Source organism: Bombus pascuorum, chromosome 4, assembly GCF_905332965.1.
Source record: "Bombus pascuorum chromosome 4, iyBomPasc1.1, whole genome shotgun sequence".
NCBI lineage: Eukaryota > Metazoa > Arthropoda > Insecta > Hymenoptera > Apidae > Bombus > Bombus pascuorum.
Window position 1 is genome coordinate 17,354,718 of NC_083491.1, and position 23,098 is coordinate 17,377,815.

Genomic DNA, 23,098 nt, shown 5'->3' on the forward strand with positions numbered 1-23,098 from the left:
CAAGTGATATATCCATTCCTCAGTATCGAACACTAGAATACTGTATAATACAGTTTAGTACAGTTGTACATACTACTATACGAGTTGTGATATAGTCTGCTACTGAGCACAGTCATAGAGATATATCGTGTAACCAAGTGTAAAGATATAATACGTGAGGGAACTGAAAAAACGATATTGAAATAGAAAGGGAACGTTTCACAGAGGTCTTTTGTGTCCTTGTCTAATAAGCATGCACATTCGTACAGTAAATATAAAGCGTAACACTGATCAAAGAATGGCGTAAGTATACAGTATGCACGTCTGATCGAACAAGGATAGAACGGGCTTATATGCAATGTTTTCTTTCTATTCGTATATCGCATCTACTTTCACGGTAACATATGATATGATTTGACATGACTCCGTCGCGCACTCTATTCTTATGTCTCTGTGAGTACAATATAGGTAATAGTATAGTCATGGAAATGTTATCCGTTGTTCATGTGCACAGTATATATGTACAGTACATAGTAGTATGTACATGAGTCCGGATAATATTATTAGTTTGCTATTAATTAACAATTACTAAAAATAAAATATAAATATATTGTATACAGACTTCAATGAAATTTTATAATCGATGATATAACAATTATAGGTTATGTTATTATAGGTTATGTTTATCAACCCGTATAGAAAGGTGCACGTGCTAAAATTTATCATTTATAGTTGAATTAATTCACGTTTGTTTGACCAAAGCAATGGCTTTAAAAGCACAGAAGAAAACGTTAGCAGACAAAGTGAATTCATTAGTTACTACAACACCAGTAACTTTTAATTCCGATGATGAAACGGAAGACACGAAAGCAAAACTAGTTGATCGTTATGATGAAAGTGATAATTCAGATAGTAATTTCCAAATTTCGGAGATACGTAGACGAAATGTGGATCTCTTGGATCAAGTGGACGAAAGGTATGAAATTTTATTTTAATTTTATTATAGAATTATTTAATGGGATCATTATTTCTTTACTATAGGTATAAAGGTAAAAAAGTTTCAAGAAAAGATATATATGAGGATGATGATGATGAAGATTCTGTTGTACAAAGCACGTCAGAAAGTGAAGATGAAGAAATGAATAGTATGGAGCAAGAAAGTGATGATATCAACAACAGTAATAATGAAGAAGATACGGAAGATGATGATAGCAATATGGAGGATAATGAAAATGATCATTCAAATGAAGAAATGAGTTATGACAGTAAAATGAATTTAGAACAAGATTCTGAAAATGAAGATAGTAAGGATGTTCTTTTTACAAAACAGGAGACAGATATCAAGACAATATCACATATAAATATAAGAGCAGATATAGAAAAAGGTAGTTGTGTTAGAAATCAATTAAAGCTTTGGGAAAATTTGTTAGAAATAAGAATAAAATTACAAAAATGTTTAATTACGAGTAATCAAATGCCTCAGCATGATGTTTATCAAAATTTTAAAATGGATGCAGAATACACAAAAACAGCTGACGAAGTAAAAGATAAGTTGAAAATATTAATAAATAATATGTTACAGTTGCAAACTTTCTTTTTAAAACAATACCCCGAAACAAAAAATTTATCTATGTCTAATAAAAAAAGGAAAGCTGAAGAAAGCATAGATGAAATAGCAAATACAGAAGATCCAATGGATGAAGAAATTCTTTCGGATACAGAGAATGAAAATGAAGATAAAGATACAATTTCAGACAAATATAAAGAAACCTTTAACAAGAATGTATTTAACAAAAAATTGAAACTTAAGGACTATGAAAAGATATTAAATGATAATCACAAATCATATATAGAATATAGAAATTCTGTTGTACAAAAATGGAATGAAAAGATAAGGATAACTAGTGGTAAATTAAATAAAGGTATGAGTGAAACAACTCTGAAACAAATTGAATTCGCTCTAAATGATAAGGAAAAGTTGCTTAAAAAAAGTCGATTGAAACGTTCAGAATATAAAATTGTTGGTAAGGAACAAGTAACAGAAGATAGTGATGGTAGAAGAATTCAAGAATATGATTCTGAAATTTACGATGATGATGACTTCTATCATCAACTTTTAAGAGATTTAATTGAATATAAATCATCTGATATTACTGATCCTATACAACTTAGTAAACAATGGATAAAATTACAGAATATGAGGCGAAAAATGAAAAGAAAAATAGATACAAGAGCTACTAAAGGTAGAAGAATACGTTATAATGTACATAATAAGTTAGTAAACTTTATGGCTCCTATTACAATAAATGATACATGGACAGATCATGCAAAGGATGAATTATATAATTCTTTATTTGGCAAAATTAAACCGCCAAATGTAGAAGTTGGTCGTTAAGTTTAGGACAATTAATAAAATGTTAATTTTATATATTTTAGTCAAAAATATTTTATAAGATTTACAGAAATTTGATAATGAAATACAGGCAAAAATAATTATAGTTAATATTATGCAATAAAATAAATAAAAAAAATTTGTTTATTGTGTATATAATAATATAGGAGTGTTTAAAATTTTATACTTAATGATGTTCATTTGAATATTATTTTTCTTAGTCTTATCAACAAAATGTTGTATATATATAATTTTGTTTAGTAAATAAAGTAAATTTAATATATTAATTGATTTAAAGTCATTATAAACAGATTGAACATATTCATTTTTTTTATTATATTTATAAGGAGAACATCAGGCAGTTAAGTATAAAATATTTAATGTAAACGTGACTACCTATATAACCTGCAGGTATATTTTGCATATTTTTTCATATAACAGAGTTGCGCCCTCTATCTATTTCGTGTCAAAATAATAAACTGCATCAATTAAACGTAATTTACGTACAAAAATAATTTTGTTCAATTTTTTAATGCAAATGCATCACTGTGTGTCTCCTCTATATCCGTTCTTTTCTTAATCAACTACGTCAAGCTTTAGAAGCGGTAGTCTCACTATTGTATTTAGTTGACCCGTGGTTCATGTCTATTTCGTTTCATTCTACCTAATTCGACCGGCGATTTCGCTCGAAGGAGCAGTTATGGATTCTGCTTGTCAAAATTCAGATTTTAGCACTAAATATTTGCTTGGTCAGTTAAATATAGCCAGAAAAGAAATTAATAATTTAAGGTATTATTTGCATTCTTCTGTCCCATCCTATCTTTATAAGTTCAAAGAATTACTCAGAGATATCAACAAGTTCTACTCAAACATGCTGTTTTCTGTATACTTACATATTTGTAGTGTACATATAACTATGTGTATGTATGTGTTCGTGTATACATGGAGTGTATGACTATTACACATACGTAAAATAAACGATATAATTAAAAATATTACAATTTTTATTAAAGTTAAAAATTTATTAAATTCATATTATATTTTATACCTTATTAAAATTTTATTTTTACTAATATGTGACAGTTTATTGTATTAATTGTAATTTCCACAGACAACAAATAAAGAGTCTTCGATATATACATGAAAAAGATGTTGACAGCATAAAGCGTCTTTTGGAATCATTTAGAAATGGACCATCTATGTCTGATGCAAAAGTTATAGGTCCAGATGATGTGAAACCTAGCACTAGTACAGATGATGATACCCTAAAATTAAAACCAATTGGAGTAATATCTACTTGGTTTCCTAGTAAACGTGGTACACCTAGACAAACTGGAGTCTGTGGAAAAGTACCAGGAAAATTGCTATTATATAATTCAATATTTACTAATCCTGATCATGCACTTGAAGGATTACAAGATTTCTCACATATGTGGTAAGATAATCTATTTAATAAGCAAATAGTTTATAGTAAACAATTTTTTTTAATTTTATTTATCCCTAAATAATTAATACAAAATTATTTTTCTCTCAATAGGGTTCTATTCTACTTTCATAGGAATGATTCAACACATGTTCGTGCCAAAGTTGCACCACCAAGATTAAATGGTACAAAAACAGGTGTATTTTCTACACGTTCTCCACACCGTCCATGTCCAATAGGTTTGAGTTTAGTAAAAATTACAACAATAGAAAATCATACAATTTATTTTGAAGGTGTAGATATGGTTGATCAATCACCCGTGCTAGATATAAAACCTTATATACCACAGTATGATAGCCCTATATATTTTGAGAAATTAAGTAACAGATCACAAGAATCTAATGTAGATGATGCATTTGAGTGCATAGAAGAAACTGCCAGAAATCAAACATGTGACACATTCACTACTAATGTTAGTCTTGGAGATGAAACAAGAAGTTTACTTTCGGAATCTTATTATAGAAAAGTTATTAACAAAGCAAATCAAGAGGCAGATGTTTCTAGAGACGAAGAAATTGCTTTAAGGTTACAAGCTGAAGAGTTCCAAAGAAATTCAAACATTGAAAGTTATTCCAGTATGAGACATTTTTCTGAATTAAATGATATCAGTTTGCACAATAATAGCGCACTACAACATAGCATAGATGTAACCGATATACATAGAACTGCTCATACATTTTCCGACACTCTGTCTGATCCGCGGACAAGTTTGAATATAATAGGACATAACGTACTTTCGTCTAATGTGGAACAACCAGAAAGTTTAGTAGATATAAATAATAGATTACAAAATATTAACGTAAATGGTCGTACTAATATCGAACCAACGTATGGATCAAGAAACATGGGATCTAATTACACAGAAACACATGCTTCTCGGTCTAGACTTTTAGATGGAGCTGATGGACCAAATACCATTTGTGGTACAGATATAGATTTAATTCATCGACGATCATTAAATTCGAGAATTGATAATTCTCCTGTAAGGATGGGGGTACGCGAAGCTCCTGATGGAGAAGAAGGATTAGAATCACAAATTCTTACTCCTTCACAACATTTACCGAATCAAGTAATAAGAACAATGTCAAACAATAGCTTACCAGACAGTGGAGACACACATTTAGTATTCTCTTCTGAATCGAGAAACGCTGAGAACAGAGAATCGGGAACTAATATTTCTTCGGAGATAAGAATACCAGAATGGATATCGAGACCTCGAACACCTCTATGTGTAGTATTTAACGATCGTGCTTTGATTCAATTAAACGAGATTTTAGGAACTAAAATAAATGACCAAAAAATAGCCATTGAAAATGTACTTCGCGAAGATCCTCGATCGGTATACTTGAGACAAAGATGGGGTAGCCAATTTTATACTTTCTTAATTCATGATTTACACATCACTTGTAGATTCGATGACAGCAGGGGTATAGTAACAGTTTTTCAAGTTAGACATGCTGGTCGTATTTGCGAATGTGGAGAGCCTGAGTGGCAATGTTTGGGTCATTCACCACCATCTTCTTAAACGTACGCATATGTGTTTGTATGTATGTATGTATATGAATACGTGCATTATTTTTAAATTTGTTGATTACATGTAAAAGGTGATAGTGAGAAACTTAATTTATACACCTTTAGGATATTTTGTATGTCATATTCACTTTATTTGTGAATCATCGAATATTTCGTTCTAGCCTAACATTTGTTAGTAAATTATGATTATATAGTAAGTCAGAAATCGGGATGTTAAATAATCATTAGTAATTCAATCAAAAATATAAAAATTATAAATACAAAATTAATACGAAATTCTGTTGTGCAAACCAAACGTTAAAAAAATTATTTTTTACTCATTTACAAACGAAATTATTATCATTGTCATGTGCAATATAATTTTTAAATAAGTTTACTGTTGGTAAACTAGAGACTTCAGTAATATACATTTCAAGATCTATTTCGATGTTTATTAAACAGAAAATTACTTTCTACATAAAAATTCAAATTTGATAAAGTATTCGGTTACATAACTTTTTTACATCTTATAATTTTTGTACATTTCGAACTCATTTATTGATAACTTTACTAATGGAAACGATCTTTTCTTTTAAAATTTTTAAACTTCTTTCTACATACGTAGAAACTAGTCTTAGATCTTTCGCAAGTGCGTTATATATATTTAAAAGATTTATCTGATTTTTAATTTAAGATGCATTTAGATATCAAGCCTTTATAAATCATGTAAATTTTGATGTATAAGAATAGATAAATTTTTTATTATTTTGATTATAGAATATTTATTGTATAATCTTTCATAATTTTTTATCGTAATTATACTATCGTATTTTATCCTGTTACGATACAAAAGTTCCTACATGTTTACTTTTTGTAAAGGATTAGAATACAAAAGTTACATTTCAAATTCACGCACAAAATAAAATATTTGGAAAAGAATTTATTCTAATTTTTATAGTTCTAAATAATTGTTCATAAAAAAATTTCTACGTTATGTAACATAATAATATTTGTTTCATTGCATTATTTGTTAACTAAAACTATAAATACATATACAACTCAAGTATACATTCGTATTGTTGAATCTGCACCTGCAGAAAATACCCATGGTTGGATAGGGTGAAACATCACGTCCAAAATACCAAAGTCATTATAAGATTCATGATTGCATAATCTTTTAAGTGGTACAATTAATGCATTTTGCAATAAATCACTGAAATACATTATGAAATAAATAGTACATAATGAAAGATGGTCAAATAATTATAAATGTAAGTTATCTTACTTGTACACCATTCCATGGGAAACAATAAGACCTCTGTCATCAGCACCAGATGCAAAAAGTGGATATCGCTTATGAAATGCAACACTGCGAACGCCTGTACCATGTAAACGTAATGTCTGATAAGGTTTTGTACTTAAATCAAGATCAAACCAAAGCATTTTACGGTCGTATGTGCCTACTAAAATATTGTCACCTCCTGGAAATATAAGTACGATTATTAAACGAAATAATAATGATTTAAGTACTTACATTATATTCATATAATGTCCAGTCTTACCTGGATGTATTGTCATTGATGATATCCATTGCGAGTTTGATAGCAATTTTTTAATCATTTCCTGTTTTATTAAATCGTATATTCGAACATTTCGTTGAGTCTACAATTATTTTATTACAATTATATATTTAGAATTTTACGTTCAATTTATATTATTTTCTACTTACCGCTACGAATAAATAGGGCCTAATTGGGTGAAACAAGACACACTGTATTAAACCTTTTGACTTAGTGAAAGGCAATTGAGATCTTCTTTTTGATAATTGATTTATTAAGACAGATCTGTTTTGACCATCTGGCATAACAGTGGCAAAATAATCACCTTTACCATGCCAAGTTATTTGTTTTACTGTTTTGAAATGATTTAAAATTACCCTAATTCCATTAGTCCAATATTCACCTTCTGCTTGTTCCCACTGAACAGCAGTTTTCACTCTTTCACTTACTGTAACAAAGATACAAGTATACTTTTTCTATAAAGTATTTTTACAAAGTATTGTATAGAAACTATATTTTACAATACCTATAACATCACTTTGAGGTACTATTTCTAATAATTGATTTGTTTTGTTAGTAATTAAATGATCTCCAACACTAGGATTTATTAATAGAACTTTTTTATCTGCAGCTACTGCTATAAGTGATAAAGATTGATTTGGACACCATGCTACAGATCTAATTATCCCCCCACATGGTACTGTTTTTACACATCTGCCTGTTGCTATTTCCCATACTATAAAACAATGAACACTGTTATATATAACGTATAATATTTCATAATATTTCATAGAAGATATACTTACTTTTTAAGTTCATATCATCACCACCAGAAGCTATATATTGTCCCATTGGTTCAGCTGTAATACTTCTCACCATATCTGTGTGACCTTTAAATACCATAGACATTATTGTAGGGAAAGGTTGTAGATCCTTTGGACTTGGCAATTGAGGCACTAAGGCTTCTGGTTCTATTGTTAATCTCATTTTCAATGCTCTAGGGCACAAGTACAAATCTAGGCATCTTTGAAATCTTTCTTTAACATATTTAGGATAGGCAGGTACTTCACGGAGAGCATTATATTTTTGTGGAATGAAGTGTAATTTTCGTTTCCATGGTGTTGTCTGTAATTTATTCCATTCTTTCAGTTCCTTTTTATCGAATAAGTATTCTGGAGGAGGATTATAGCTTTCTGCATGTCCAGGTAAATGCCTTTTTGGTGGTGGAATATGTTTATGAATTCTACGCATTTCTTCAGCTTGATCATCTGATTGCCACAACATGTAAAATTGTGGTTCATTTCTCTTCTTCTCCCTTTCTTTCTTTAATTCCGCTGTTGATTTTATCCAACCCATCTTAAGTGCATGAACTAATTTTGATACTTTTTTAGCTTCTGATTTAGATGGTAAGAATGAACGTTTATGTTCAGGAAATTTACGTAATGGTGTCTTCATCACCTCTGAAGTAAACCACTCTACCCATGGCTGTAAGATAATAACATAAAAATGGAATTCCTGAATCACTAATAAATTAGAAAAATACTTACAGCATATTCATCAAAAGTTATGTCCGGAATTTTTCGTTTTTGTATCCTTGTAATCAAATCTATATCTGCTTCACTTAATACAACATCTTGTCCAGTCTGAGGATCCTTAATTGTTCTCCAAAAATCAGGATCTTCCATTCTTTTCAAAAAATTGTCCAACTGGTCACCTTTTTGAGGTTTTATAATTTTTTTACCATCCCAATCATAGCCAATATGATCATATTCATCATACCACTTCATTGGTATGTTTCCAACTGTGTTACGAATATCTTCTTCATCAGAACTATCATATTCATATTCATCTACTTGTTGATCTGTTACTAACTTATCATTATTTGCATTTTCATTGTGTATATTAGATTCTGTATTCCTCTTAGTACTCCTTTCTTTACATTTTTCTAAATCCAATTTTAAATTTTCTTTATTTTGTACCTTACCTTTTTGTATATCTTTACCAGTATTTGATTCGTCTGATTTATTCATTTTATTTATAAGAGTTTTGCTTTGTTTCTTAGTTTGTAGTGTATTAGATATATTTCTATTATTAATATTAAACATAGAAGATCCTCCTTTTTTTATTTTTACAAATTCATTATCTTTAGATGTTGAGGGAGTTTCAGAATTTTCATTTTTCTTTTTCAAATTTTCATCTTCGCTTTCATCAAAAGAAATATTTTCTTCTTCACTTTCAGAATAATCTTCATCAAGACCAAGATCATCTGAATCTGTCTGAAAGCTTAATTCATCTTCTTCATCATCAGATTTAAAGACAATTGGATCTTGTTCAGTGTCTGATACAGGAATATCTTCATTTTCATTTATTTCTTCATCTGAACTTTCATCATTGTTATTTACTTCAGCAGACAATAAATCTTCAGTACCTGAATCCTAAATAATATTTTTCGTGTCATGAAATATAAATAATAAATAACATTTTCGAAGTACATATATTTAATAATAATTTAAGCAATCTGGTTATGTTTTCTTATAGGTTAGAACATATCGATAGAAGAAATGTTACCGATTCTTCTTCGAATGTAGGTTTCGGTGAATCCGTTTCTCCTTCTCTAACATTATTTGCAGTTTTTATGTTATTTAGCTTCCTCTTTGAAGTTTTTCGTTGATTCTTCATCTTCTTCTTCGTATGTATACAAGTAATAATGAGGTTATGTATGTTTCACGTGCTGTCGAGTACTTTAAATTTAGTTATATGAGAATGTGAACTATCAAATAATATGTATGAGTTCTTCGGACAAGGGAAAGAGATTTTGGCGCTCTTCTCGCCGATATTAAAGCGAGACACCTTCGCGTTCAAAGATTCAACTAGCTGCACGCTCACAACTGATTGGCTAACCGTTTCGAAAATTCAGAAACCGTAGCAATGAGCTGAAGAAGCCTTGCAGAACAAGAGTAATAAGAAAGACTGAATAGCGCAATACGTTAGAATAGGTCGAGTGCATGTGCTTAAAGAAGTGAGGCGTTAAGCTAAATTTGTGCTAAGAATACTGTCTCAGGAAAGTTTTCACGAATTAAAGGTTATGTGAGAAATAAATATCTATTTAATATATGAATTTGTCATTCACTTCTATAAAATGACATTGTCTACTTCCTCTCCATTTTATTAATTTGATAAGAATAAATTAACAAGTCAGTTTTAATTGACAATAATTATATTTATTAATTGCTTACAAAAAAGTTTAATATCTTTTTATTAAACACAATAAAATCCAAAGTGCAATTAATAAAATTTTCATTTTGTGAATGTTAACACTTAGCCAACCGAATAAGGAGATCTCCCCTTTGTAAAGAACATCACTGCGTGACCGAACGGAGAGATCTCCCTTTTTGACTTTAGCAGCGCGTTTTCCTTTTTCTGTTGTTATTATCAATTATTGTTTACCTGAAATTGTTCCCAATTAATTGCACCACTTTTTCCGCTTTTATAAAGTACAGTACAGTATATAATAAAATACACCAATTTAGTGGTGGTAAAATTAATTAAAAAGTTACAATATCAGTTATGACTAAATAAAGTTATAATTGAACAATACTACACTATAAAAAAATATTAAAATTATGAATTTTTAATTTCATGTTCAAGTCGTGTTATTTATGTTTAGTCATCCTTAATGTTTTTAATTTTACCTATATTTTTTGCATAATCTACAAAAGATAATTGTTATATACCTTTAATTTGATGTTTTATATAAACAATATGTGAAATCGCTAAATAAAATTATTACCGCAAAATATAATTAATCACTTAAATAATTTTAGACTTCTTTGTTTTTTAAGTAGTGAATATTAGTCCTTGATACTTGGAAAAATGTGTGGTGAACAGCGTATAAGTTGGCTTATCAGAAGTGGTGGAAATGTATAGCTCACTGTGATGCATGCGGTTGACTAAATATTAAATAAACAATTTATATATATGCAAAAAATGCATTTACATGCATTTACAAGATTCTTTATTATTGTGTGAATAGAATATTTAAAATATATGAATTATTTGTTGCCAAATGATTTGCTCTGATAAATTCATGTTACATAAATGAAACACTTCGTCTATTTACGCTTTTCAATATACATTATTTTTTCGATATTATTATATCAATAATTAAGAAAATGCATGGCTTAACAACTATTAATGAAAAATAATAAACCTCTGTGAATTTCCAATATAACAAAATTTCACAATTTGTTATATCACTGTATTATATCTAGTTTGTTGTGCAGTATTAGGTGGCGTAGTTGTTGGATGAATATGAACAGGTAAATCCCATGTCATCGTTTCAACATCCAAGATCAATGGTCCTTGCCAGTTAACAGTACTTTTATTGGGCACTTCTACTAATTTGGAAGTCGTAACAAATTCGAAGTGTAGTCTCCATTTTAGTGTCATTAAATCAGTAGTAAAATCTGGTGTTACGTGTAATGGTATGGGTAATACCAAATGGGAATATTTTAAACCCATACACATTTCGTGGTGTTTGTTATAACTGACTAAAGTTGGTGTTGACACCTTTCCTCGTCTGTATTCCTCTGAAATATGTTCCTCTGATTGCAACGCAACAGATACTTGCGCACAAGAAACGGTAGCATTCGAGAAATCAAACGTTCCAACTATGTCTTCTCCAAGTTTATACGAATTTTTAAAAAGACAAAATCTTACAACGCGCCCACGTCCGTTTGTAATATTATAAAAATTTGGACTGCGCCTAGCTGTTAAATTCTAAATGTAAAAATATAATATTAATTAATACTGCATTTATATAACAAATATAAATTTTTGTGTAAAAAAAAAAACTAATAAACCTGAAGAGTTTGTAGCGCAACATCTAATGGAGTATCTCTGTGTTGTGTTTCCATGAATGGATTATTTGGACTCAAGTCAACACTATCATTACAAGCAGTTACTTCAGGCAATTCTATAAATTCATGAATAAAAGCAACAACTTCAGTCACAATTTTTCTGCAGTGATTTAGTAGAAGTAGTGCTAAATTATTAAAATTATAAAATTAGATAATATACTACCACTCAAAGAAAGTACTCTGAATGGAACTCTAAGTAGCTTTATAGCTGTGTTTACTCGTTGTGTTCCAATTGTGATTTTATATGAATACTTTACTGCATGTCCTCTATAAGATGGAGGTGCATCGCTTGGAATTGTCTCCCGATAAATATCTGCAAAATTTAAACATTAAACAAAAATTTATTTATATAATTTTGATCATATTTTTGGTCTATAATATGTCCAAGTTCCAATTAAATACTCACATGTTTTACTTTCACCAGGAGATAATCTTAAGTCACAAAATAAAATTTTTGGCTTTGTATTTAGAACAACATGACCATTATCCTGTTGCCATGGTGCAAAGGTTGTATCTGCAAAACACTTGTTATAAAAAACAAACTGAATGAATTAGAAAGTTACATTTAAAATAATTAAAATCAAAGAAAGAAATTCTATATTTCTTCATACAACAATTAGAAATAATTATTTTAAAATACCATAGACTTACTTGCATTAATAGCTGCTAATTGTGCTGTCATGTTCAGCCTCTCTGAGAAAACAATTTTATTATTTGTGGAACATTGGCAATGAACTTGTGCACTAGCCCATGCGAGACTCTCAAAAATATCACTAGAAAAGGTTATAATTTATATGTAAAAATTTAGCTCTTTAATATAAATAAATAAATTACATATTACCTATGACTTTGAGATATTTGATGAATTGGATTTAATGGATTACTAAATGTGACCAAACATTCTATAACTTCACCAGAAAAATATACAGGTCCTCTAATTAGTTTTGCTGTTATCTCAATCATAATTTTTATTATAAAAATTATGAATATACATTTAAATAAATCTCACAATATATTACTCGTTTTCTGGAATATATTAATTCATATCAAAAATTTGTTTCATAATATTTTATACTACATATTAAAATTGTATAATAAGTCAATTGTTTTATTCAATTATATCAAACGAAATTCAAAATAAATTTCATACATATATTTTCAATTTATAAAATGAATATTTTAAACATTATTTCACCACTTTACTTGTCCATATTCTATTTTGACGTTTAAGATTCCAAGCATTAATCTAAGTCTAGAACTATATGAACATGAAAGAACCAATACATACTATTATACACGTTACACACAGCTACACGACCTAATACAGAAAACTTAAATGTCAGTTTACAATCAAAATATGTGTACTTACATCTCCGTTCCTTGATATGTTTTTTTTCCTTGCTGTTCATATGCTTTATCTTCATTTGATAATCCAACATGTAGTTATTGATATTATTGGTTATCAGAAGCACTCGTTACAGTGATACAACTTATTGTCAAAATGCTATTTATTTTTTTAATATTACAATCGATTTTTTGCTTTAAATGACATAACCTATTTAATAATAATTACATATAATTGCAATGACAAAAATAACGGCATGTGAAATTTTTAATCAAATTGATAACAAATATTATACACTTCACGTAGAATGGTTTAATTTACATTTTAAAGTAATGCTGTTAAATTCAACAATGTCACCGTTAACTGGCGAGGTTAGTTTACGAATCAAAGAAATTTAAAATTTGAATTTAATTAATGTAAGTCCTAAAAAATATGTTTTGTTATTTTTTAATTGAAAATAATTAACAAACAAATTACATTGTAGATGAACACCAAAAATATAAATGATTTTTCTAATGAATTATCTAAATCATCTGATAAGTATATCGAAGAGACGAAGAAAATACTTCGTGGGAAAGATACAGAAATTCAGTTTTTCCTCCAAGACAAAATTTTAGAATGGAAAAGTGATTTATGGACCCTTGGGAGAATTGAATTGTGTGTTGTTTCAGATTTCCAAGTAAGGGAAAGTTTTCAACAATTGCTGAAATTTTATCAAAACATTCAAGATAAGATGACACTATTAGAAGAAGAAAATAAAAATTTAATAAATGTAAATAAAGAAATAAATTCAAAGATAGAAAAATTAATACAAATCAAAATTACTATGGAACAGGATCTTTATAAGAAGTTTATAGTAGTTTTAAATTCAAAGAAAAAGAAAATTAAAGAATTACAAGATGCTATAAAAAAGAAAGAAAATGTTAAAGAATCAGTTTTTGATGCATGTACAGATGAAGAATCTGAGAAAGAAGATGAAACTGTAAAAGATATTTCCACAATTATCAAAGTTAGCAAAAGAAAGTTACCTAATTATAATAGCCCAAAAAATATCCAGGAAAGTGAAAAAACAAATCATATTGTTGCTGATAAAATAATTCCTAAGGCATCAACCAGTAAAGATTATGCAAGAAATGAGGTACATACTCCAGATGAGTATGCAAAAGAAATGAATAAGAATGAAGAAAAAAGTTGTAGTCCTAAGAAGTCAAGAAGTAATCTAAATTTTGTTGAAGAAGAATCTGAGGAAGAATTATTTTCTCAATAATGCAAGTTGATCTATTTATAACTTTTATTTACAATTGTACATATTTTAAAACACAGATTGTGCAATAAATAATTGGAATTAGTATTTCTTAATTTAATGAAACTTAATTCATTAAATTATTTTAATTATTTAACTATTTTAACTTAAGATCTTTATATAAAATATTTTTAACTTAATAATGTATAAAGTATATATGAACTATTAATGTAAATATTATACAACATATAATATTGCTGTAAGTACATACAGTGATATTTTAAAAGTAAGATTGAGTTTGGTGTATATGAATTTTGTAATTAATTACATAATTGTAATATACATATTGAATAAATTTCTTTTACTACCTTTTAAAAGAGGGAGTATTAGAAAAGGAAAAACTACTTTATTAAATTTTATAAAATATTGTACTATCCTCTAAAAGTAAAAACAAGTTCAATAAACCGGAATATGTAAAACTTCTTTTTTCCTATTCAATTCCGTAAAATTACCAAAAATTATTTATTCGAAAAAGATTAATTTATCAGCGATGCGCGGTGGTACGATTACTTTCGTTTCATAAAAATCATCTCTAAATATTCTTTAAAAATCCTCCTAAATATGGAAATCCAAAATATTTAGATGTTTAATTAAATATTAATTATCGTCGTACTCAATGCAAGTGAAAAACCGGCTACTTAACTCAGCGGTTCTTACGGGTGAATATATCATAACCCCTCAGAGTTAATTTCACTCATCATAAGGCATGCATGGATTTCAGTAAATAGTAGAAAATTTTCATTTTCTCCGTCTTCGATTTTCGTTGAATTTACAGAAGCAGCAGAGTATGGCATATGGTCTAACCAGATGGTCCTGAGAGCTTGCACTCTAGGGCTAATACAATAACCTATGCAAAGGTCTTCTGTAGAGATGCGTTAAATAAGCGTATTTCATTCCCTCTCCTATAAGGTCCGTACTAGAAACTTCATACCAGGCACATAAAGTATTCAATACGATAATTATGGTTTACTAATTACTTTTAATTAAATATCCATTTCTTGTTGTAGAGATTGAATTTGTACGCCATTTCTGCTTGAAAGATCTTAAGAAGATCAATGGTAATTTCATTGCGAGTGTATTAATGTCGCGCTTCGTAAAAAAATTGTCGATCATTTTGTTCCGATTGTACTCGAGGGTGAATAGATGAAGATAACGTTGACAGCGAAGGATTAACGAACGGTGCATGATAATCGTAACGACAATAAGCTAACGATTCCCATCGAGGTGTATGTTGCATATCCAAAGAAGTATTTGTAGTAATTGGTGCACTATTAGCATAGTAACTCCTCTCAGATACGCTCGGAGGGTAACTGTATTGTGGTTCTAAAAGACTTTGGAGGTGTCGTATGTACGTAATCGCATGCCTAAGTGATTCGATCTTCGAAAGCTTTTTGCCGGGTGGTTTACAAATCGGAAGCTTCGATCGTAGAAGTTCGAAAGCACGATTCATGTCACGCATTCTTGTCCGTTCACGGTCGCAAGCTGATTTTTTGTAATCTGAGAATGAAACTAAAATTAATTTAATAGTAGTAATATCTAAATTTTTGGTTGTTTATTATTTTCTCCACCTTTCTCAGTTTGCGATGGTTCTCTTTGGATCGACTTTATGTTGGTTTCATGAAGAATTTCTAAATGAGGATGAGTGTTTATCACTTCCGGTTCAGGAACTCTTATCACAAATACTCGATCGTTATTTTGTTGACGATCTTCGAAGTTTTCATCCTGCCATGATCTTCTCACAAAGTGTCGTCGAGATATATTTGTATTTTCTACACATAAATGTTTTGTTGTTATTTTTTAATTATTTTTTGATAATTATTATTTTTAAATATTGATATAAATTATACCTGACCCATGTCTTATTAATTGATTCTGCAAATATTGGTCGACGTTGGGAATCTTAGACGGCGAGCTTTCTTCTTGACTTAAAATTTCTTGCTGTTGCTTAGAATTTTTATCTAGATCCAACAATATAGGCGAATGAGCGCATTCTTCATTAGTGCTATCATTTTCTGACTAAAAACAAAAAGAATTTGTTTTCAAGTATTCTATTTTATAAGATGGAGATCATAGGGTATATTTCAACTTTCATAGTTTTCCAACTTAAGATGGCAGAGTTAAGTGACTCACTTAGTATAATTATCTTCATAAGTTACCTTTCCTTCTTTAAAAATGTTTTTTGAAGTAACAAATTCTTACCTAGTATATATCGATTGGTTTAATCATCTAAAAACGTTTATTCGTTTAATTCTTGCTCTCGAGTTTAAACGCGCTTTTCTCGAAAGAGATTTCAATCGTTAATATCTTAAAAACAAATTTTCTAGTTAGTTTGAAAATTCGCACAATTATTCTTTACACATATAGTTTTCGCTTCATTTAAAATCAAGTAAATATATTACAACTTTCAATTCATTTATGAGTTGCAAAATGAAGAGATAAAACACACCGCAAGCAAGTTTAAATACATTAAGTAATAACTAATACTAATTGCCAAAAAAATATTAAAACTTTAAATATGAATGAATATGTACAGAAACTTTCAAGATGCTATATAGTATAGTTTTTCCAAACGAAAATTCTCAAAATTTCCTATAAAGTTACGTCTCCTAGTAGCAATACTTCCGACTTTGGACTCGTCAGCAAGGGGTTGAAGGATTTTACCTCGTTTCTCGACAATTCGTTGCCGTATTCCTCCGAGTCCATGCCGAAAAATCGAACAGTTATCAATAGAGATACCGGCTGATCGTTCCTGGGACAATTTGGACAAGAAAGTTCCAAAGGTACTGCCGATCTACCTTCTTCGAGAAACTTTCCTAAGGCATATATCACACGCGACTGTCGAACTCGTTTGTCGTTGGATAAGATGTGGATCGGTCACAGACAGTCGTTATTAATGTTAATTTTATCCATTTATTAAGTATTCAGGTGTTCCAACAGAGATTCTCAATTTATGGAGAATCGTCATTAGTCGGGTGATCTTCAGTTCAAGGGTACAAGCTGCTTAAGTGAAGTTGTGCTAAACTTTAAGGGTTTAGGCTTAAATTCTTAGGAGAAAAGATATTTTTAAAAGTTTTTTTTGTATTATTATATATTCTTTAGTTAATACTTAATGAAATTAGGTTGGAAGTATTTTTCTGTTAAACTATCCAGAACCAGCTCAAATATAGTGATGGCTGACACGTATTGCTCATTGTATAAAACTGTGTAAAACTATCGACTTTAAAAAAACTTCGTTGTAAAAAAACGGCTGTAACATTTTATTGCCGAGAATCATCATTAAAGCCATACTTGAACTTATATTCAATTTTTTATTTAATTTCGACAAATAATACGAGAGTTCCTTCTTATCAAGACAAATGAGAGCCACTGGGATGATCGGAATAAAAGTGGGAATGCAAACATCGAAACATAATAGACGCCCGCTCGATGGAAATACTAATGACACAGACGATGCAAGTATAACGGATTGCGAAGAATAACGATCATTTTTTAGAATGCGTTGGAAACTGTATCTTTATAGAAAAATTAAGCATTTATGTGTCTGGGGGGAAGACCAACCGGATATCGAATATATTAAATTATTCTCGCAGGAGTTCTTAATCGCATCATTTGACAATTAGCTCATCTTTAGCATTCATTTTCGTTTATAAAATATATTTTCGTTATAAAATATATATAGTAACATGATATTACCTCTATGAAATATAAAAATTGAAATGAAAGTGCGTTGTATACTTTAAATTTAAAACGTTGTAGCATTTTGGAATGGTAACTTGGACATTTTTTTCTAAACATTTTTATCTAAAGAAAAAAAGTTGTTTTAAATGTAGATGTCTTTTTTAGAAAAATAAGTCTTTAAAAAAGTTCGCAATTCATAATTGTGTAATAAATAAATACAGAGATTAATACAATTTCTGAGACTTTTCAGAAACTTGAAGATTGTTAAAATTAGTTCTGTAAGCAATTCTATTTAACTTACCATTGTATTTCTTCAAATTATCAAATGATCCTTTTTTTTATTATTTTATTATTATTATTATTGTTATTACTATTGACAAAGGAAAAACGAATATCCGATAAATGACGTTTTCGTAATTAAATATAAAGTGATTAATGCTATCGTTTGCTTTACAGTATTAATCAAAGTCTTAATCTTGTTGTAGGAAGTTGGTGCTTTTATAGTTTTTTATATTGACAAACTCTGCAATAGCATAATATTTCCACGTGTTTATGCACATTCTGATACATGTATATGATAGATAGATCTTATCAAATAACGCAAATTTTCTCATAACGAACTTGAAATGTTGTCGAACATTCCCATGTGTTTGACAGAATTCCTTGGTACAAAAATATAAAAATATTACGAAATAATATAAAAATGTTACATTTGTAGAAATATGAGAATATCAAAGAATGTGTATATACATGTAATATTACGAACTTGCGGCAGGCATAAGAGAATTGCGATAACCCACGAACAATATACCATAATCGTGGATTTTTTGGAAATAACGTTACAATAATTAAGAGAATGACAAATTGCGTAATATCTATCAATTGTCATTGTTGTCAGAATGAATATGTTTAAATAAGGATCTAGTGGTTGTAAAAATTATATTATTTTACAAAATATTTTTCTTTTCTGAAATCTATCATTATTTCGAATTATTAAATATTGAATTAAATTGATAAAATTTTCGTAAATAGAAATATAATTTAAAAAATATTATCGTTTCTTTTTATTAACTTTAGAAATTTTAACTTTATTAACTTTAAAAATATTAACTTTAGTTTAGAAAAAATGTAACAAAACTTCCAACAGTCCTATATTTCTGTTAACAACTATTTCTATTAAATTGATTAATTAGCGGAAAGTAATATTCCACATAAATTGCAGTAATATATCTACCAATGTGTTTAAATATTTTTAAATAATTGATCTCATACTTAATATATCAAAATATTCAGGCGAATTCATGCAACTACGTTTAAATGTTCAAATCGCCATGTTGTGACGTTTCAGATCATTATGTAGCCAGCTAATGAGCATGCTCGAAAATGTTTTGTATTTACGTTTTAGAGACAGTACGGCATGGAGTTAAAAGATAAAATTGCAAATATACAAGCAAAATTCAAGGATGTTCGAAAATTATTGGATGATCTTGAAGAACACAAAACGAAAAATGAACCGTATAAAATAAAATATCAGGCAATCGAAATATTAAACTCGATGGAAGTAGATCTGACTAACATTTTGATGGATATGCCAGAAGAGGAAAAAGGGGAGGAGATAATAAAGCTTGCTGTGGTACACTTAAATCTTGGTTTATTACATGCTGATACGGAAGAATTAAGAGCAGGCGAGGAACAATTCATGAAATGCATAAAATTATTGAAAAAAAAAGAGCTAGAACCAGAAGCTGTCTTACCAGTATTAAGCGCTTTGAATCAGTTGGGTATTATATGGTCCCAATGGAACCAACCTACAAAAGCAAAAGACTTTTTAGATCAAGCAAAGAAAATCTACAATGACTTTATAGATACTAATAACTCATGTAGAAACCCTATTAATATGGCCCAGAATTTTGGCATTGAACAAGTTAAATGTGAACTAAGTCCTAAAGATTTGTTAGAGAAAGTTCATACTTTAACGTTATATTATTTAGCTCAGGTATGTAATTCCTTGAAAGATCATCGCCAGTCTGCAATATATTGTCACATGACCCTGTGCAGACAATTAGGTCAAAATGACATTATGCAAGATTTAGATTATATCGATTGGGCATTGAACGCAGCCACATTGTCGCAATACTTTATGGAAAATGCTAGTTTTACTCAAGCAAGACATCATTTAGCAGCTGCAGTTTACATATTACAAAAATATGAAAATATATTGGAAGAGAAAACTAAAAATAATGGGGAAAGCGAAGCACTTGCAGCTGAGTGGGAAAATTTTAATCATAGAAGTGCAGACGTTGCCAGATGTTGGGCCAAATATGGAATTTTGCTTCTGATGTTATCAAAAGAAAGACTTTTACACAAAACAGAATCAGAACAAAGTAATGATCAGTTGAATAGGGATTCTTCAAAGATAATTGATGACTTAAGGTTTAATGTCCTAGAAAAAGAGATAGAGTCAATTGCTAATCAGATTACGGATAAATATTTATTAGATTTTGAAGATGCTAGATTAGTCTTTCTAAATGTTCAAAAATGGTTAGAGCAAGCTAAAACATATTATACTTTAGAAAATTATGCATCTGATCATATATTAATTATGCAAGATATTTCTGCAACTTATAAATATTTGGCATTCTTTGAAGAGCATGAAGACAGGCAAGCAAAAATGCACAAAAGGAGAATAGACATTTTAGAAAATGTTATCAAAGAGTTAAACCCTCAGTATTACGAATCTGCATGCAGACAAATTTGGATTGAATTAGGAGAAATATATTCTGATATTCTTGATATAAAACTTGACCGCTTACGATCGTCCGATGAAAAACCTGCACCGCAAGCACTAACAAAAATTAATTATTTAGCTAAAAGTTCCATAAAGAATTTTCAAGCGTTTCTCGATTCCTTACACATTTACAATTCTAGTTCTGGTATACAAGAATTTCCTGATGAAATAATGCAACCAGCCTTATTTTCTTACTTTCACCTTGGCAAATTGTATAATAAAATTATAACTCCTGACAAAAACATCCAATTGCAAAATACGCAACAAAGTATTAATGCATATAGATTTATAATTGATTATTGTGAAAAATATCCTAAAGCAGCTGAGGTGATGAAAGTAGAATTAAATCTATGCAAAGAATTGGTAAATTTATCGGTACTTAAATCAAATCATTATCAATCAAAGTAATCATGTTACAAGAAATAATTGTTAAATAAAGCTATATTTCATTGATGCACACGTAATTTAATAAACTGTTCAATTTAACATTATTTGTGTAAATTGTGAATTGCTTACAGAGCATTTTGATGCAATTCCATCTCTTTTATCTCTATTGTTATAACAAATTTTAATACTGTTTTCGTAATTGTAACAGTTCCTTTATAATATTATGATAGATAATATAAATACGAATGATATAAAAATGTAATGTACATTACATGTATTTTATTTTTCTTTCAGATTAAAATTTATATTGCATATTTTAAACAATGAAAAATTATAAATAAATAAATTTTATTGCTAATAAAGTTTCCTAGTTAATTTTAATTTATTTTCTTAACACGTAGACGAAAGGTATGCAAAAATAATCAATGTAATTATGATAAGACAATTTTGTATTTATTTCATATAATAAAAAATCATTTTTTCTCCAGTTTTTTACTGGCACCAGTAGCCTTTACTTTCTTAACCTTTTTTTTCAATCTGTAAAACGCGACAGTTCTTATTTTGTTTCTGATCTGTCTTGCTTTTCTTAGCTTAAAGCGGTCAAAATCACTAAGTTCCAAACGCTGAAATCGAATAAAAATGTATCTTAGTTACTACCCAAAATGTAACTACATATGAGAACATATTCTTTATAAATTATTAAACCTACTTTCTTCTTAGCTTCAACCTTTCTTGCCCACATAGTCTGTTTCCAAAGGTCATTAATATTTGCAGCTTCCCATGCCTTACGTACAACACGGGTGGATCCAGTATATGGGAAACGTATACGGAATTTAGTTAGATGGAGCTCATTTAACCTCATCTCACAACGTGGGACATTTGAAGCAGGACCATCAACCAAAACCTACAAACATAACTAAAGTTTAATATACAGTGTTTATTATATCTATAAAAGGAAACGATTAAATATTTTGGCATCAGTTAAGGCATAATGACATCAATTAAATATCAGTCGGCAATTCCTATCAAGATATTGGATCATCATTATATTACTATTTAAAAAAACAAAAACACAATTTTGTACAATATTAAATATCTCAATTTAACATTTAATAAAAGATATAACATATTTATAAAATTATCTTACCCGATTTTGATCGATGATGTCTACAATAGCAACAAGTTTACCCTTGTACGGGCCATCGCTCACATAAGCGACGCGACCAGATTCTACAAACCTTTGGAACGGCTATTGAACAAAGAAGCAATCCCATTATTTTAATAATAATAAACAATTATCATATTACAACTGAATTTTATATCAGTTATTGTCTGTATAGGTATGTACAATAATTTGCAACACAAATACAATACCATGTGGCCGAAAACTGTGATAAGTGTAAGGTTATATCAAACAATTTTTTATATTTCTTACAAATTGTCAAAAATAAATAAATGTAAATTAAACTATATAATGTACGTAGAAGATTTTCTTATTAAGATAACACCCTTTATATATAAATACTATAAATTATACATGCAATGTACGCTAAATTTAAAACCACACTTCTCTTACCATGGTTTACCGGAAACGAAAGACCAATATAATCTATAACCGGATAAAGCATTGATGATATCAACTGTTGAAAGTAAGTTGTCTCTATTAAAATTGTCTGACAATAAAATTCCCTAGATGTAGCATAAGTAAACCCCAAATACATATTGGATATAGTTCCTCAACTTACAGCATTAA

The 23,098-nt window shown here is 29.1% G+C and overlaps 8 protein-coding genes across 11 annotated transcripts; 4 read left to right on the forward strand and 4 right to left on the reverse strand.

Moving 5' to 3' along the window:
• Window positions 1-22: 22 nt before the first annotated feature.
• Window positions 23-2,535, forward strand: LOC132906343 (protein AATF-like). 2 transcript variants are annotated; one of them, XM_060958458.1, is made up of 3 exons: window positions 23-282; window positions 656-955; window positions 1,021-2,535. In XM_060958458.1, the coding sequence occupies exons 2-3, from the start codon at window positions 744-746 to the stop codon at window positions 2,372-2,374; spliced, it is 1,566 nt and encodes a 521-aa protein (XP_060814441.1). In that variant the 5' UTR covers window positions 23-282; window positions 656-743; the 3' UTR covers window positions 2,375-2,535. The 2 variants fall into 2 exon arrangements, with proteins under 2 accessions (XP_060814441.1, XP_060814442.1); XM_060958459.1 differs by lacking the exon at window positions 23-282 and adding an exon at window positions 302-376.
• A 184-nt stretch (window positions 2,536-2,719) lies between these two features.
• LOC132906336 (uncharacterized) lies at window positions 2,720-5,515 on the forward strand. Of its 2 annotated transcripts, none has more exons than XM_060958443.1 (3): window positions 2,720-3,291; window positions 3,483-3,806; window positions 3,909-5,515. In XM_060958443.1, exons 2-3 carry the CDS (start codon window positions 3,571-3,573, stop codon window positions 5,377-5,379), a joined length of 1,707 nt encoding a protein of 568 aa, XP_060814426.1. In that variant the 5' UTR covers window positions 2,720-3,291; window positions 3,483-3,570; the 3' UTR covers window positions 5,380-5,515. The 2 variants fall into 2 exon arrangements, with proteins under 2 accessions (XP_060814426.1, XP_060814425.1); XM_060958442.1 differs by having other exon boundaries at window positions 2,720-3,160.
• A 771-nt stretch (window positions 5,516-6,286) lies between these two features.
• LOC132906325 (ribosome biogenesis protein BOP1 homolog) lies at window positions 6,287-9,864 on the reverse strand. Its single transcript, XM_060958407.1, has 8 exons — window positions 9,494-9,864; window positions 8,473-9,360; window positions 7,732-8,410; window positions 7,452-7,661; window positions 7,096-7,373; window positions 6,929-7,028; window positions 6,652-6,847; window positions 6,287-6,579 (listed from the first exon to the last, which is right to left on the reverse strand). Exons 1-8 carry the CDS (start codon window positions 9,602-9,604, stop codon window positions 6,426-6,428), a joined length of 2,616 nt encoding a protein of 871 aa, XP_060814390.1. The 5' UTR covers window positions 9,605-9,864; the 3' UTR covers window positions 6,287-6,425.
• A 1,172-nt stretch (window positions 9,865-11,036) lies between these two features.
• LOC132906351 (RAB6A-GEF complex partner protein 2) lies at window positions 11,037-12,927 on the reverse strand. Of its 2 annotated transcripts, XM_060958473.1 has the most exons (6): window positions 12,686-12,927; window positions 12,496-12,617; window positions 12,251-12,358; window positions 12,008-12,157; window positions 11,788-11,900; window positions 11,037-11,704 (listed from the first exon to the last, which is right to left on the reverse strand). In XM_060958473.1, exons 1-6 carry the CDS (start codon window positions 12,805-12,807, stop codon window positions 11,174-11,176), a joined length of 1,146 nt encoding a protein of 381 aa, XP_060814456.1. In that variant the 5' UTR covers window positions 12,808-12,927; the 3' UTR covers window positions 11,037-11,173. The 2 variants fall into 2 exon arrangements, with proteins under 2 accessions (XP_060814456.1, XP_060814458.1); XM_060958475.1 differs by lacking the exon at window positions 12,686-12,927 and having other exon boundaries at window positions 12,251-12,368.
• Window positions 12,928-13,091: 164 nt separating this feature from the next.
• LOC132906359 (DNA repair protein XRCC4-like) lies at window positions 13,092-14,548 on the forward strand. Its single transcript, XM_060958494.1, has 2 exons — window positions 13,092-13,560; window positions 13,674-14,548. Exons 1-2 carry the CDS (start codon window positions 13,429-13,431, stop codon window positions 14,454-14,456), a joined length of 915 nt encoding a protein of 304 aa, XP_060814477.1. The 5' UTR covers window positions 13,092-13,428; the 3' UTR covers window positions 14,457-14,548.
• Window positions 14,549-14,874: 326 nt separating this feature from the next.
• LOC132906363 (achaete-scute complex protein T8) lies at window positions 14,875-17,417 on the reverse strand. Its single transcript, XM_060958497.1, has 4 exons — window positions 17,154-17,417; window positions 16,340-16,508; window positions 16,061-16,261; window positions 14,875-15,989 (listed from the first exon to the last, which is right to left on the reverse strand). Exons 1-4 carry the CDS (start codon window positions 17,193-17,195, stop codon window positions 15,571-15,573), a joined length of 831 nt encoding a protein of 276 aa, XP_060814480.1. The 5' UTR covers window positions 17,196-17,417; the 3' UTR covers window positions 14,875-15,570.
• Window positions 17,418-19,544: 2,127 nt separating this feature from the next.
• Window positions 19,545-21,422, forward strand: LOC132906340 (KIF-binding protein). The gene has a single exon (XM_060958455.1). It carries the CDS (start codon window positions 19,588-19,590, stop codon window positions 21,364-21,366), a length of 1,779 nt encoding a protein of 592 aa, XP_060814438.1. The 5' UTR covers window positions 19,545-19,587; the 3' UTR covers window positions 21,367-21,422.
• A 354-nt stretch (window positions 21,423-21,776) lies between these two features.
• LOC132906369 (large ribosomal subunit protein eL14) lies at window positions 21,777-23,052 on the reverse strand. Its single transcript, XM_060958504.1, has 4 exons — window positions 22,922-23,052; window positions 22,493-22,594; window positions 22,055-22,249; window positions 21,777-21,968 (listed from the first exon to the last, which is right to left on the reverse strand). The coding sequence occupies exons 1-4, from the start codon at window positions 22,922-22,924 to the stop codon at window positions 21,819-21,821; spliced, it is 450 nt and encodes a 149-aa protein (XP_060814487.1). The 5' UTR covers window positions 22,925-23,052; the 3' UTR covers window positions 21,777-21,818.
• Between the last annotated feature and the right edge of the window lie 46 nt (window positions 23,053-23,098).

What these genes read in the sequence shown, in the direction of transcription:
- LOC132906343 (XM_060958458.1), top strand. Translation starts at nt 744, where the DNA reads ATGGCTTTAAAAGCACAGAAGAAAACGTTAGCAGACAAAGTGAATTCA. An exon ending in TTGGATCAAGTGGACGAAAG is followed by an intron (nt 956 to 1,020) that starts GTATGAAATTTT and finishes TCTTTACTATAG; the next exon opens with GTATAAAGGTAAAAAAGTTT.
- LOC132906336 (XM_060958442.1), top strand. Translation starts at nt 3,072, where the DNA reads ATGGATTCTGCTTGTCAAAATTCAGATTTTAGCACTAAATATTTGCTT. An exon ending in AAAGAAATTAATAATTTAAG is followed by an intron (nt 3,161 to 3,482) that starts GTATTATTTGCA and finishes TAATTTCCACAG; the next exon opens with ACAACAAATAAAGAGTCTTC. An exon ending in CAAGATTTCTCACATATGTG is followed by an intron (nt 3,807 to 3,908) that starts GTAAGATAATCT and finishes TTCTCTCAATAG; the next exon opens with GGTTCTATTCTACTTTCATA.
- LOC132906325 (XM_060958407.1), bottom strand. Translation starts at nt 9,604, where the DNA reads ATGAAGAATCAACGAAAAACTTCAAAGAGGAAGCTAAATAACATAAAA. An exon ending in TGATGATATGAACTTAAAAA is followed by an intron (nt 7,662 to 7,731) that starts GTAAGTATATCT and finishes ATTGTTTTATAG; the next exon opens with TATGGGAAATAGCAACAGGC. An exon ending in ATCAATGACAATACATCCAG is followed by an intron (nt 6,848 to 6,928) that starts GTAAGACTGGAC and finishes TTATATTTCCAG; the next exon opens with GAGGTGACAATATTTTAGTA.
- LOC132906351 (XM_060958473.1), bottom strand. Translation starts at nt 12,807, where the DNA reads ATGATTGAGATAACAGCAAAACTAATTAGAGGACCTGTATATTTTTCT. An exon ending in CAAATATCTCAAAGTCATAG is followed by an intron (nt 12,618 to 12,685) that starts GTAATATGTAAT and finishes AACCTTTTCTAG; the next exon opens with TGATATTTTTGAGAGTCTCG. An exon ending in TTGCGCTACAAACTCTTCAG is followed by an intron (nt 11,705 to 11,787) that starts GTTTATTAGTTT and finishes TTTTACATTTAG; the next exon opens with AATTTAACAGCTAGGCGCAG.
- LOC132906359 (XM_060958494.1), top strand. Translation starts at nt 13,429, where the DNA reads ATGACAAAAATAACGGCATGTGAAATTTTTAATCAAATTGATAACAAA. An exon ending in TGTCACCGTTAACTGGCGAG is followed by an intron (nt 13,561 to 13,673) that starts GTTAGTTTACGA and finishes ATTACATTGTAG; the next exon opens with ATGAACACCAAAAATATAAA.
- LOC132906363 (XM_060958497.1), bottom strand. Translation starts at nt 17,195, where the DNA reads ATGGACTCGGAGGAATACGGCAACGAATTGTCGAGAAACGAG. An exon ending in ACGAATTGTCGAGAAACGAG is followed by an intron (nt 16,509 to 17,153) that starts GTAAAATCCTTC and finishes TTTTGTTTTTAG; the next exon opens with TCAGAAAATGATAGCACTAA. An exon ending in ATTAATAAGACATGGGTCAG is followed by an intron (nt 16,262 to 16,339) that starts GTATAATTTATA and finishes ATTTATGTGTAG; the next exon opens with AAAATACAAATATATCTCGA.
- LOC132906340 (XM_060958455.1), top strand. Translation starts at nt 19,588, where the DNA reads ATGGAGTTAAAAGATAAAATTGCAAATATACAAGCAAAATTCAAGGAT.
- LOC132906369 (XM_060958504.1), bottom strand. An exon ending in ACATCATCGATCAAAATCGG is followed by an intron (nt 22,250 to 22,492) that starts GTAAGATAATTT and finishes TTATGTTTGTAG; the next exon opens with GTTTTGGTTGATGGTCCTGC. An exon ending in AGGTTGAAGCTAAGAAGAAA is followed by an intron (nt 21,969 to 22,054) that starts GTAGGTTTAATA and finishes ATTCGATTTCAG; the next exon opens with CGTTTGGAACTTAGTGATTT.